Source organism: Bombina bombina, chromosome 6 (assembly GCF_027579735.1).
Source record: "Bombina bombina isolate aBomBom1 chromosome 6, aBomBom1.pri, whole genome shotgun sequence".
Taxonomy (NCBI): Eukaryota; Metazoa; Chordata; class Amphibia; order Anura; family Bombinatoridae; genus Bombina; species Bombina bombina.
Window position 1 is genome coordinate 742320998 of NC_069504.1, and position 14753 is coordinate 742335750.

At 39.4% G+C, this 14753-nt stretch overlaps 1 protein-coding gene across 3 annotated transcripts in view; it reads right to left on the reverse strand.

Moving 5' to 3' along the window:
• ANK1 (ankyrin 1) overlaps window positions 1–14753 on the reverse strand; it is a 789047-nt gene that overhangs the window by 301881 nt on the left and 472413 nt on the right. For all 3 annotated transcript variants that reach the window (XM_053717993.1, XM_053717995.1, XM_053717994.1), the window contains one exon: window positions 3355–3453. In XM_053717993.1, coding sequence (XP_053573968.1) covers window positions 3355–3453 — 99 coding nt within the window. The remainder of the gene's footprint in view (window positions 1–3354; window positions 3454–14753) is intronic.

The following is a 14753-nucleotide window of genomic DNA, read 5'->3' on the forward strand; positions in this document are numbered from 1 at the left end:
ATTACGAAAGGAACGAAAATTAGACTGTCTAGCCTTCGGTTTGGCTCTGTCTTGAGGCAGGGCGTGGCCTTTACCTCCTGTAATGTCAGCGATAATTTCCTTCAAACCGGGCCCGAATAAGGTCTGCCCTTTGAAAGGTATGTTGAGTAACTTAGATTTAGAAGTAACATCAGCTGACCAGGATTTTAGCCACAGTGCTCTGCGTGCCTGAATGGCGAATCCGGAATTCTTAGCCGTAAGTTTAGTTAAATGTACAACGGCATCTGAAACAAATGAATTAGCTAGCTTAAGTGTTTTAAGCTTGTTTGAAATTTCCTCTATAGTTATTGAGTCAAGAGTCTCTTCCAGGGACTCGGACCAAAAGGCTGATGCGGCCGTGACAGACGCAATACATGCAAGAGGTTGTAATATAAAACCTTGTTGAACAAACATTTTCTTAAGGTAACCTTCTAATTTTTTATCCATTGGATCAGAAAAAGCACAGCTATCCTCCACCGGGATAGTGGTACGCTTAGCCAGAGTCGAAACCACTCCCTCCATCTTAGGGATCGTCTGCCATAAGTCCCGTGTGGTGGCGTCTATTGGAAACATTTTTCTAAATACAGGAGGGGGAGAAAAGGGCACACCGGGCCTATCCCACTCCTTTGTAATTATCTCTGTAAGCCTCTTAGGTATAGGAAATACGTCAGTACTCGCCGGTACCGCATAGTATCTATCCAGCCTACATAATTTCTCTGGAATTGCAACGGTGTTACAATCATTCAGAGCCGCTAATACCTCCCCTAACAGTAAGCAGAGGTTTTCAAGCTTAAACTTAAAATTAGAAATGTCTGAATCCACTCTAATGGGATCAGAACCGTCACCTGCAGATTGAAGCTCTCCGTCCTCATGTTCCGCATACTGTGACCCAGTATCTGACATGGCCCTAGTATTATCAGCGCACTCTGTTCTCACCCCAGAGTGGTCCCGCTTCCCTCTAAGTTCTGGCAATTTTGACAAAACCTCAGTCATAACATTGGCCATGTCCTGCAATGTGATTTGTAATGGCCGCCCTGAAGTACCCGGCGTTACAATATCACGCACCCCCCGAGCGGGAGATGCAGGTACTGACACGTGAGGGGAGTTAGACGGCATAACTTTCCTCTCGTTGTCTGGTGAAAGCTGTTCAATTTGTACAGATTGACTTTTATTTAAAGTAGCATCAATACAATTAGTACATAAATTTCTATTGGGCTCCACTTTGGCTTTAGCACATATAGCACAGAGATATTCCTCTGAATCAGACATGTTTAACACACTAGCAAATAACCAGCAAACTTGGAAATACTTTTCAATTCACTTTTATAAATAGTATGCAAAAACGCACTGTGCCTTTAAGAAGCACAGAAGGATATGACAGTTGAGTACAATAAAACAGATAATTTTATGAAAAACAAACTTTTTTCTCAGTAAAAATACAATTTTAGCAAAGGATTGCTCCCATTAGTAATGGATAACTAGCCCTTTAATAGCAGAAAAAAAGTACAGAATGTAACGTTTTTTATCACAGTCAAGCACAATCTCACAGGTCTGCTGTGAGTGATTACCTCCCTCAAAATAACTTTTGAAGACCCCTGAGCTCTGTAGAGACGAACCGGATCATGCAGGGAAGAAGAACAGACTTGTGACTGAATTTCTGATGCGTAGTAAAAGCGCCAAATTCAGCCCCTCCCCCTCACACACAACAGTGAGGGAGATCAGTAAACTGTCATAAATCAAACAAAATGCCCGCCAAGTGGATAAAACTAATGCCCAAATAAGTTTTCACCCAGTACCTCAGAAATATAAACGATTTCACATGCCAGCAAAAACGTTAAACATCAATAAATGTATTTGTCATAAAAAGCCTGCTGCAAGCCGTTTTAACTGCAAAATAGGCTAAAGTTTTATGTAAACAGTATTATTTCAGTGAAATGCCATTCCCCAGAATACTGAAGTGAAAATATACATACATGACAGCCTGATACCAGTTGCTACTACTGCATTTAAGGCTGAACTTACTTTATATAGGTATTTGCAGTATTTTCTAGTCAATTCCATTCTCAGAAAATAATATGCTGCTACATACCTCTTTGCAGGTGAACCTGCCCGCTGTCCCTTGATCTGAAGTTTACCTCACTCCTCAGATGGCCGAGAACAGCAACATGATCTTAACTACTCCGGTTAAAATCATACAGAAAAAACTCAGGTAGATTCTTCTTCAAATTCTCCCTGAGAAGGAACAACACACTCCGGTGCTGTTTTAAAATAACAAACTCTTGATTGAAGTTATAAAAACTAAGTAAAATCACCACAGTCCTCTCACACATCCTATCTATTAGTTGGGTGCAAGAGAATGACTGGGTGTGACGTAGAGGGGAGGAGCTATATAGCAGCTCTGCTGGGTGATCCTCTTGCACTTCCTGTTGGGGAGGAGTTAATATCCCAGAAGTAATGATGACCCGTGGACTGATCACACTTAACAGGAGAAAATAGTGTTGATGGGGGAATTACAGTATATTGGGCTTTACCCACAGCCGCTTGGGTAATGTCCGTTTTACCCTGGTATATATATATATATATATATATATATATATATATATATATATATATATATATTTTTTTTTAGGACAAGCAATTCGCACCTACTTGATTTTAGCCTAATAAAATTGTTTTACTATAAGCAGCAATTAATTTAATTGAGTGGAAGAGCCTCCATAGTGGTACTAGAGAATGATGGAGATAAACTTGCAAGAACTCATCCCATCCAGGCATCCCACTACCGTATAAGGAGTTTAGAAGTTTACTCCTCCTATTGCTCCAGGTAATTACAACATAGGTAAGCCCTCTATTATTTGTACTGCTAATAATTTCTCAGTATCCCTGTGGGAAAAGTAGTACCAGCCTAATCCACTCCCAAAGAATCTACCCTGTTAGGGGGGCTAACAAAAGGGGTGAAGACACATACACATAATATATAGAGCCCTTTGCAGCTCAACAGGGGTGTTACACATGCGCTTGGAGGTGCATAGCCCCCCATAGAACCACCACTGCTCAAATCACAAATTCCCCAAGCATCCAGTCCCTGAAATCAGGTACAATTTAAGATAAAATAGTGATTCTTCATTGTGAAAAACAGGTAATGTTTACGATATGGTTTTGTATACATTGTATATGAATGTATATGAGAAAAGATTATTTTTTGTTAAATTCTTACATACTTTGATTAAAAAAAGATCTCTATTTGTTTCTCCAAACCTGATACTATTTCTCCTGCCTGCAATATTTCTCTGTAATCTTTGTTTTCCACTCAAGTTTCCCTCCCCTGTCAGTTACCCGTGTTTCTGAGCCCACAGCTGCATCATGTGACACCAAAATTTCCGCTATATTCAGGTGGCCTTCTTGACATGCTAGATGAAGAGGGGTGAGGAAACTCTGCAAAGGAGAAATAAAAAGAAACAGAGTAAACCAATGTGTAATATTGCATATAACACTATCAAATATATTTGGTTAAAGGGACATTAAACACTAAATACATGCTAGATAGAATGATGCATTCAAAGAAAAGATTAGTCCATGACTAACATGTAGATGTATTTTTTAAAGTTTCATTAGTTGTTTAAAAAGTGACAAAATAAGTGTAAAGTTTTAGTGTCTATAAAACACTGGGAGCTGCCATGTTGTAACTTGTGTTACCTTCTCTGCTGTGGCCAATTAGGGTCAGTTATAAATAGGTCACTAGAGTGTGCAGCCAATGGTTGTGCTGGATTTAACAGTGTTCTGCACTTCCATTTCTAACAGGAACTGAAAAGCTCACAATTTCAGAATGGAATTACAGGCAAAGAGGACAAAATAAATAATGAAAGTATATTGCAGAGTTGTTTTATTATAGACAATTTATCATTTTATATTACCATCTCAAAGTGTTTAATGTCCCTTTAAACACATATGAACTTTTGCTAAACTACCTCAACAGTCTATGCGGTTTCACAAAACAAGAAATGGGTTATGATAAAATAAAACAACTGTGTATTGTCATGAACTTATGCATTGATATAGTAGATGTAAACAATGGAAAAAAACACTTAAAGGGCCATGATACCCAAATGTTGAAACACTTGAAAGTGATGCAGCATAGCTGTAAAAAGCTGACTAGAAAATATCACCTGAACATCTCTATGTAAAAAAGAAAGATATTTTACCTCAAAGTATTCAAACCCCATTGCAAAGGACTTTAAGCAGCAAATCAGTATGTCTGTCCCGGGACTGGCAAGGGAGTGAGCTTTGTGCACACTCATATTATTTCCCTATTCAGTTTAAGGAAGTTTACTATGAAATCTCATGAGAGTTTAGTGAAATCTCATGAGATCACAGTAAAAGAGATCATGACCTCAGCACTGCTGATGCTGATTGGCTGCTGTTCATTTCTTCATTTTTTATTTTTTTTACCTGCAGCTGAAGTATAACTTTTTACACAGCTGAGGAAAATTGTGAGGTAAATATCTTCTTTTTTACATAGAGATGCTCAGGTGATATTTTCCTGTCAGCTTTTTACAGTTATACTGCATCAGTTTCATGTGATTTAGCATATGAGTATTATGTCCCTTTAATAACAAAATAAAAATGGTAAGGGTCTAAGCAAGCCAATTGGGCTTGGCCTCATGAGTAAACTTCCTAACACATGAGCAGATCAATATTTTAGAGACCTTAAGAGCTGCATATAAATTTATGGCTATTAAACACAGAAAAAAAATATTTCCTAAAAATGTCCATGGTTGCATTTTAACTTTGCTGTCTCATCATCTGACACAATGAGCCTGACTCTAAGAAACTGATGACGTTGGAAAGAAAAAATAAAAGATGAATGGTGGCGCTAGTGAAATGTAAAAGACTATTATGAACGGTTTCCTTTAAGTATAGGCCAGTTTTTAAGGAATGATCCATTTTTGATAACTGTTGTATTTAAAAACAAAGTACAATTAATGTTCACTTCATCTTAGCTTAAATTTAATATGGGCAAATGCCCTATTCAATTCTGTAGCAAAACAGTCAATGGTTCCAATGTCGCCTATCTAAATTCCAAATACAAGTGTTTTAGACCCTCCCGAAAATACACAAATCTCTTTCATCTGCCCAAGGTCAGTTAATTGTGGCTGGTCCTAGTTCTGATTTTTCTCATATTGCCATTTTTTAAGATAATATCCTTCATCCCTTTGTTGAATTTTCTAGCTCCTTTATAAAGGGTACAGGTGATTTGCTTAATAAATTACCAGATATACAACTTCCTTATATTAAATGTATTTTGTTCAATCTTGATGTGGTTAGTATTGGACACTGCTATCACAGAAGTAGTGTGGAAGCCATGAGCTTTGTAATACATACTAGTACAATTAATAACTCAGGTCAAATACATTTAATTATGAATTTGCTTGAAACTGTTTTGTGTATCATATATTTTTTGTTTGATGACTCTTACTTTCTCCAACTACAGGTCACAGCAATTGGGTTCCGATGCGATGTTACACTAAATTATGTCAACATTTTTATAAATGTTTTTAAGGGAAAATATTGTTTTACTATATGGCGCCACTTGGTGGTGCTATATTAATGATGTGTTTGGGATCTAGATAGGTGACACTGAAACCCTTGACTGTATTGATTAGAATAAATAAATCTGTTAACAGAAATGAATTAAGATTATAAATTTATAGCCATACATTTCTAACCATCTATTTACTATAGGAAAGTGTATATTCCCTGTGCCACAATTTTGAACCAGTACCATTACATCCTACATACCAGGTTCTCTTTAATTTAATTCCAGTTTGTGTTAATGTAATAAATGCTAATTTATTTAATATCATAATAGTTTTATTTTTCACTTTTTTGTTCTCAGGTTGACTGCAGTCAAAATCGGCACAGTAAAAAAAAGAAAATTTATGCTTACCTGATAAATTTATTTCTTTTTTGACACAATGAGTCCACAGATCATCTTAATTACTAATGGGATATTCACCTCCTGGTCAGCAGGAGGCGGCAAAGAGCACCACAGCAGAGCTGTTAAATAGCTCCTCCCTTCCCTCCCACTCCAGTCATTCGACCGAAGTTAAGGAAAGAAAGGAAAAGCCAAGGTGCAGAGGTGTCTGAAGTTTAAAATACCCAACAACCTGTCTTACGTGGACTCATTGTGTCAAAAAAGAAATAAATTTATCAGGTAAGCATAAATTTTCTTTTCTTTTTTTTGACACAATGAGTCCACGGATCATCTTAATTACTAATGGGATATTCACCTCCTGGTCAGCAGGAGGCGGCAAAGAGCACCACAGCAGAGCTGTTAAATAGCTCCTCCCTTCCCTCCCACTCCAGTCATTCGACCGAAGTTAAGGAAAGAAAGGAAAAGCCAAGGTGCAGAGGTGTCTGAAGTTTAAAATACCCAACAACCTGTCTTACGTGGACTCATTGTGTCAAAAAAGAAATAAATTTATCAGGTAAGCATAAATTTTCTTTTCTTTTTTATGACACGATGAGTCCACGGATCATCTTAATTACTAATGGAATTCAATACCCAAGCTAGAGTACACAGATGATACGGGAGGGACAAGACAGGAAACCTAAATGGAAGGCACCACTGCTTGAAGACCCTTTCTCCCAAAAGCGGCCTCAGCCGAGGCAAAAGTGTAAAATTTGTAAAACTTTGAAAAAGTGTGAAGAGAGGACCAAGTTGCAGCCTTGCAAATTTGTTCCACAGAAGCTTCATTTTTGAATGCCCATGAGGAAGCAACAGCCCTCATGGAATGAGCCGTAACCCTGTCGGGAGGCTGCTGTCCAGCAGTCTCATATGCAAAACGTATGATACTCTTCAGCCAAAAAGAAAGAGAAGTAGCCGTAGCTTTCTGTCCCTTACGTTTTCCTGAGAAAATCACAAACAAAGAAGAAGACTGACAAAAGTCCTTAGTTGCCTGCAGGTAAAACTTTAAAGCACGGACCACGTCCAAATTGTGCAGAAGACGTTCTTTCTGAGAAGGATTAGGACACAAAGAAGGAACAACAATCTCCTGATTAATGTTCCGATCAGAAACCACCTTAGGAAGAAATCCTAATTTAGTACGTAAAACTACCTTATCTAAATGGAAAATAAGGTAAGGAGACTCGTACTGTAATGCCGAGAGCTCTGACACTCTACTAGCAGAAGAAATAGCAACAAGAAATAAAACTTTCCAAGATAACAACTTAATATCTAAGGAATGCATAGGCGCAAACGGAGCCCCTTGAAGAACTTTGAGAACTAAATTAAGACTCCATGGAGGAGTAACTGGTTTGAACACAGGCCTGATCCTGATCAAGGCCTGACAAAATGATTGTACATCTGGGACATCCGCCAGACGTTTGTGTAACAAAATAGATAAGGCCAAGATTTGACCCTTTTCTAGGAATCCTAACTCTACTCCATGAGTAGCCCTTGGATTCACACCAATAGATATTTACGCCAAATCTTATGGTAAATCCTTCTAGTTACAGGCTTACGAGCCTGAATCATGGTCTCTATGACCGAGTCAGAAAACCCCCGCTTGGACAAAATTAAGCGTTCAATCTCCAAGCAGTCAGCTTCAGAGAAACTAGATTTGGGTGAAGGAAGGGCACCTGAATCAGAAGGTCCTTCCTCAACGGAAGTCTCCAAGGTGGTAGAGATGCCATCTCCACCAGATCTGCATACCAAATCCTGCGAGGCCAGGCCGGTGCTATAAGCATCACCGAGGCCCTCTCCTGTTTGATTCGAGCAATTACTTGAGGGAGAAGAACAAACGGAGGAAATAGGTATGCTAGACTGAAGTTCTAAGGAACCGCCAGAGCATCTATCAGTTCCACCTGGGGGTCCCTGGACCTCGACCCGTATCTCGGGAGCTTGACATTCTGTCGAGATGCCATGAGATCCAATTCCGGCTGACCCCACTTGAGAATCAGGTTGGAGAACACTTCCGGATGGAGTTCCCACTCCCCCGGATGAAAGGTCTGCCTGCTCAGGAAATCCGCCTCTCAGTTGTCCACCCCTGGGATGTAGATCGCCGATAGACAACAAGAGTGGACTTCCGCCCACTGGATTATTTTGGTTACCTCTGTCATCGCTAAGGAACTTCTTGTTCCTCCCTGATGATTGATGTAAGCTACTGAAGTTATGTTGTCCGACTGGAACCTGATAAATCGGAGTGAAGCTAACTGGGGCCAGGCCAGAAGGGCATTGAAAATCACTCTCAGTTCTAGAATGTTTATGGGAAGAACAGACTCTGACTGAGTCCAAACTCCCTGAGCCTTTAGGGAGCCCCAGACAGCTCCCCACCTGAGAAGGCTGGTGTCTGTTGTCACAATCACCCAAGACGGTCTGCGTAAGCAGGATCCCTGGGAGAGATGATCCAGAGACAACCACCATTGAAGAGAGTCCCTTGTCTCCTGCTCCAGAGCTATTCGAGGAGACAAGTCTGCATAATCTCCATTCCATTGCCTGAGCATGTTTAACTGCAGAGGTCTGAGGTGGAACCGAGCAAATGGGATGATGTCCATTGCCGCCACCATCAGCCTGATTAACTCCATGCACTGAGCCACTGATGGCGGAGGAGTGGACTTTAGGACTAAGTATCGATAATCTTTGATTTTCTGACTTCAGTCAGAAAAATCTTCATAGACAGGGAGTCTATTATGGTTCCCAAGAAGGTGGTGACCCTAGTGTCTGGAACTAGGGAACTCTTTTCCAAATGTACCTTCCACCCGTGAGTTCTCAGGAAAGATAAGACCATGTCTTGAAAGTAGAAACCTGCCTCTGGGAGGAAAACTTTTGAACTCTAGTTTGTATCCCCTGGGACACAATCTCTATTGCCCAGGGATCCTGAACATCTTGAACCCAAACCTGAGTGAAGAAGGAAATTCTGTCCCCTACAAGATCCGATCCCGGATCGGGGGCATGCCCTTCATGCTATCTTGGATTCAATAGCAGGATTCTTGGATTGCTTTCCCCTAGTCCAAGACTGGCTAGGTCTCCATGCAGGCTTGGATTGTTCCTGCTTAGAGGAGGAAGAGGATAAATTTCCTTTGAAATTTCGAAAGGAACGAAAATTACTCTGTCGTCCTTTCTGTTTGTTTCTCTTATCTTGAGGGAGAAGATGGCCCTTACCTCCCGTGATATCAGAGATAATTTCCGTTAGGCCAGGTCCAAACAAGGTCTTCCCCTTGTAAGGAATAGCCAGAAGCTTAGACTTAGAGGAAACATCCGCAGACCAAGGCTTTAACCATAAGGCTCTGTGGGCTAGAATAGAGAAACCCGAAATCTTAGCATCCATTATAAAGGCATTAGCTAGCTTCAGAGCCTTTATCCTGTCCTGGATCTCCTCCAAGGAAGTCTCAGTCCTGAGAGTCTCAGACAGTGCATCAAACCAATATGCCGCAGCACTAGTGACGGTAGCAATGCACGCAGCTGGCTGCCATTGCAGACCCTGGTAAACATAAATCTTATTTTTTTTTTTCATTTTTTTTTTAAACCGACTTTATTGAAAAAAAAAAAAAGATTATACATTACAATTGGGAGACGCAGCTCCTTCATGAAGTGATAAAGTCAGTGACATTTTGCAAAATATTAATAGTTTAAACATAAAGTGAACAAAGGTACCCCCTTTCGTTTCCATATAGATAACATGGAATATGCGGGAGGGTAGAAACGAACGTATAGGTAAAGGATTTGTTGAAAGGAAGGTAAAGGGGGGAGAGAGTAGAGCAAGTTGCTCAATTGTTAGCTCGGCTCGTGACACATCCACTCGTTTGGATCAAAACTGCGCTGAATTATTATAGTGATGTATTTTTTGGTTTGGGGGTTATATGTTTGAGATAGTGTTCACATGTGGCTAGCATATCTGCGTACACATCCATCTTATTATTTTTAATATAATAGTATTCCTCAAGTTCCAGGAATTCTGAGACCCCACTGGTCCACATTTCCAGGGTTGGGGCCATTTTGCTTTTCCAATTCTTCGCTATTAAGAACTTTATACTATTCGTAAGCACGTTGAATAATTGTTTATGAGGTTTATATTTTATTTTGGGAGGTTTGCATAGCAGCCAAATCAAAGGGTACAAAGGAAATTGGGTTTCTAAGAATGATTCTATTTCTGTTATAATCAGTCTCCAAAAGGTTTGGATTGAATTGCACCACCACCACATATGGGCCATGTTACTGCCTCTATGGCCACATCTCCAGCAATGATCGGATCCGTGTTGGAATAGCCGGTGTATTTTCTTAGGTGTTAGATACCACCGATGTAAAATGTTTAGATTAATTTCGACCATTGACAATGATATTGAAGTTTTAGTTATGTTCTGGCATATACTTGTGCACGTTTGGGGGAGGATAATGACTCCCAAGTCATCTTCCCAGCTTTCGAAGTATTGTGGGACATAGCCAGGGGGCTTTGTAGTTAAAATTTTATATATCAATGATAAGGTATGGGTGATTGGTGGTGTACGTGTACATAGGGATTCAAAATTTGTTAGAGGTCTGACCATGTTTCTACATTGTACATGCTGTGAGCTAAACCTATGGACTCTGTGATAGTTAAACCAAATGTGGAAGTAAGAGTAACCCCTGTCCAGAAGGTCAGTCTGAGAGAGGATTTGTTCCCCTGAGGTCAGCATGTGGATTCATAAATCTTGGATATTTGTATCCATTATATTTATTGTAACATTATGTCCTATTGTGAATTGTCCATTTTCTATGAGTGATGTAAGGGGAGATGGTTTCAATGAAATCATCATAAATTTGGATAGGGTATGTTCCCATGTAGCAAAGGTTTCAATTGTCATCGAACTCCAGCACAGTCGACCTAAGTGTGTGGTACCTGAAATTGAATGTTCCAATTGTACCCATCTTTTGTGGTTATAGTGTATATGCCAATCAACAATTCTCTGTAGGAAAATTGCTTGTCGATATAAAAATATATTAGGAATACCCATTCCTCCCTGCAGCTTAGGTGTTTGCATAATGTTGGTGTTAATCCTTGGTGGTTTTCTATTCCACACTAAATCACTGAACGCCTTTTCTATGCTTGGGATGTATTTTTTAGGTAGTGGAATTGGTAGTGTTTGTAGAATATATAGTAGTCTGGGAAATATATTCATTTTAAGGACATTTATCTTACCTGACCATGATAACTTTTTTGATAAACACGAAGAAAGGTCCCTAATGATAGATTCATAATTCTTTGTAAATGTGTCTTCTATTGTTAATGCTAGTTCGACGCCTAAGTAATGAAGTGTATGTTTGCACCATGTGAAGGGGGTAATTTTTTTAATTCCAAGAAGAGTAAGGTCATCTAAGTTAATATTAAGTACCTCAGATTTATCGGAGTTAATCTTAAAGTTAGATAAGGAATGAAATAACTGTAATTCTTGTAACAATGGTGGAATAGAGAATTCTGGCTCAGTGAGTGAAAACAATATGTCATCTGCAAAAAGTGAGAGGACGTATGACTGTGAGCCTATCCGTATACCTTTAATGAGAGGGTTTTGCCTTATTCTTGTCACAATGGTTTCAGCATGCGAAAAGGAGGGGGGAGAGAGGACATCCCTGACATGTACCCTTAGTTATTGTGAACGGGGCTGATAAGGTTCCATTTATCAATAGTTTAGCGGTGGGTTAGGAGTAGAGGGCAAAAATTTGAGTTAATAATTTTGTGCCGAAGCCCATGAATTCTAGAGTAGAACATAAGAATGCCCAATCAACACGGTCAAGGGCCTTTTCTGCGTCTATAGACAGAAGAATGCATGGAATTCCCCTATCTCGCGCAAGGTGAATGAGGTTTAAGGCCCTGACCGTGTTGTCTTTAGCTTCTCTTTTAGGGATGAAGCCCACCTGGGTCCTGGTGGATTATGTCTGGCAATATACAGCTCATACGATTTGCTATTACTTTCGCATACATTTTTATATCAGAGTTTAGTAAGGAAATTGGTCTATAGTGTGATGGATGGTCTAGTGATTTATTGGGCTTTGGCAACAAAGTGATATGAGCTTCTAGTAGGTCAGGGGGGAGAGACTTCATCTATATAGTTAAAAAATTGTGTAAGTTGAGGTATTAATTCTTCTTGGAATTGTTTATAGTATCTGGCACCAAATCCATCCGGACCCGGTGCCTTGCCAGATGGGAGATCCTTAATAACTAATTTAATTTCTTCTGATGTAATAGGTTCTTCCAGTTGTTCTTTTTGGTCGGGGGAGATTTGGGGGAGACGAAGAGATGCAAGGTATGCGGCTATTGCTTTAGATTTTGCCTCTTGGTCTAGGAATGTTAGGTTAGTTGGATTATTCAGGTTATACAGTTTTTGGTAGTATTCTCTAAAGGCTTTAGCTATAGATTTGGTGGAAAAGTGGTCTTTGTTGTGATCGTCTTTTATGTGAAGAATATATGATTTGTAGGCTTTTTGTTTTAGGTAACGTGCTAAGGATCTACCTGATTTGTTATATCCTTCATAGTGTGATTGTTGCAATCTTAAGGTTTGTCTTTTATGTTCTGTATTATAATAGGAAGCTAGTTTGGCTCGTTCTGATTGTAGGGCGGCCAGTAACAGGTGATCGGAGGGGGATATTTTGTGGCGCTGTTCTAACAATTCGATAGAAGATAATAGGGAGGTTAAGTATGTACGTTTTTTCTTTAACATAGATAATCAGTTGTACTGAAATGGTGTTGAGCAAGAGAGAAAGTGAAAAAGGAAAGAGATAGATAAAGAAGAAACAAACAGTGATTAACAAAAACATCAAGTTTGTCAAGAGTGACATCCGTGAGGACCCGTTTTTCACTCTATTGCCCATAATAAACAGAGGGGGTGTCTACGTGAAAAGAAATCAGGATGCCCAGCATGTTCAAAAACAATGTTAAACATATCCCATATTAAGAGGGTTGGTTAGAGTGTACGCCCTGCAAAACATTTTTCAACATAAAACAGAATTTAGAAACAACCTTACAAGGGAAAAACTAAACACATTGAAACCATAGGAACTCGTAGTCTTGTGACCATCAATATTTTACCCTAGTATATAATTATGATATAATTATGATATGACATTCTTTGTGTTATATTGCAAATACTATGATGAGGTAGCTAAGCGTACCTATATTCTTAAGTCATATTGCTACCATTTGTGCATACATAAAGTGTATCAGTCTGCATTAGTGTTCTTAGTCAGTAATCAATTAACTTGAGGCTTAATGATCAATAAATAAACCCCAATGTCAATATTAGTTTTTATGATGTCAACCTTCTATAGAGGTTAGGAAAGCTTAGCCAGTCCCACCACCTATGTAGGTATTTCTAGGTGTTAGTAAGCTATCAGGGGGTAGAGGTTTAAGTCATTTACTGTCTATCAGTAGTTATTATCTCCTACCTAAGCCAAGGATCACAGTAACTATGTCTATTAGATTTTTGGATCAATGCTATTAACTCACATTTGTGATTTATAAACATAAACTATACGACCTGTTTTCACATGAGTAATTGCTTTTACAAGTAGATTGACATCTTGGATTAGAATAAAAGTCCCTACACTTGATTGGAGGGTCTTTAGTTCTTCTTTTGGAGACAAGAGTCCATTGTGAATCGTGATGCTGTTGGGAAGCACTCGGAGATGTGTTTTGTGCATCTGGCTTTGGTTGCTGTGATTGTGAAAAGTTCAGATTGAGACCTTTGGATAAGGCCTCAAGATCATCTGCAGTTTTGTATACCAAAGTTTTACCATCTTTTTGAATTAGGAGGCTAAACGGGAATCCCCATCTATATCTGATTTTATTTTCTTGCAGGATGGTGGTTATGAATCTAAGAGAGCATCTCTTTTCTATAGTTGTGGGGCACAAGTCCTGGAAGATTTGGAGTAAGTGTCCATGGAAATGTATGGGTCCTTGTGACCTTGCTTGTTTCCAAATTACTTCCTTTTGTTGGTACAAAACAAATTTCAAGATTATATCCTTTGGTGGGCTCTCTGGGTTAGGTCGTGGGCGCAAAGCTCTGTGAGCTCTCTCCAAAGAGGCCTCTGTCAGCTCCAGTGTGGGAACCAAGTGCTTGAAAAGTTGTAAGAGGTAGGTGGTTATTTGGTCATGTGTAATGTCTTCAGCGACTCCCCTTATTCGCAGATTGCTGCGCGGATTCCTGTTATCTAGATCCTGTACTTTCCATTGGAGGTCTTGAATCACAGAATCCTGGCAGTTAAGGTGTTGTGTATAATTGCTAACTACCGATTACAGGTTTACCTGACCTACTTCCAAATGTTCAATACTGGATCCCAATGCATTAATGTCTTTTCTTATGCAAGATAATTCTGACTTAATAAAGGATTTTAAATCAGTTATGTCAGATTTTGATGGGAGTGCCGCTATTGTGTTCTGGATTTGTGTCAATTGATCCAGAGAGGATGAGGTTAAAGATGAAAGCGCTGGAGTTGCCATGTTGTCAGATTTCAAGCTATCTGGTTGTATTGTATGCAGACTTTGTTCTTGCAGGGCAAAGAAGGTGCTTACTGATGATGCTTTTAAAGTCAGTGCCCTGGTAACCTTTCTATAAGACTTCCTAGCTGCCATAAGCAGTGAAGAAAATAAGGTGTTTTGTGAGATGTATAGGCGCACTACCCACGTGGTTTAGCAAAGAAAAGTGAAGAGGAGAAAAAAGTGTTCCTCTGTTATGCACTTTATATTTGTTATTTAGCACTGATG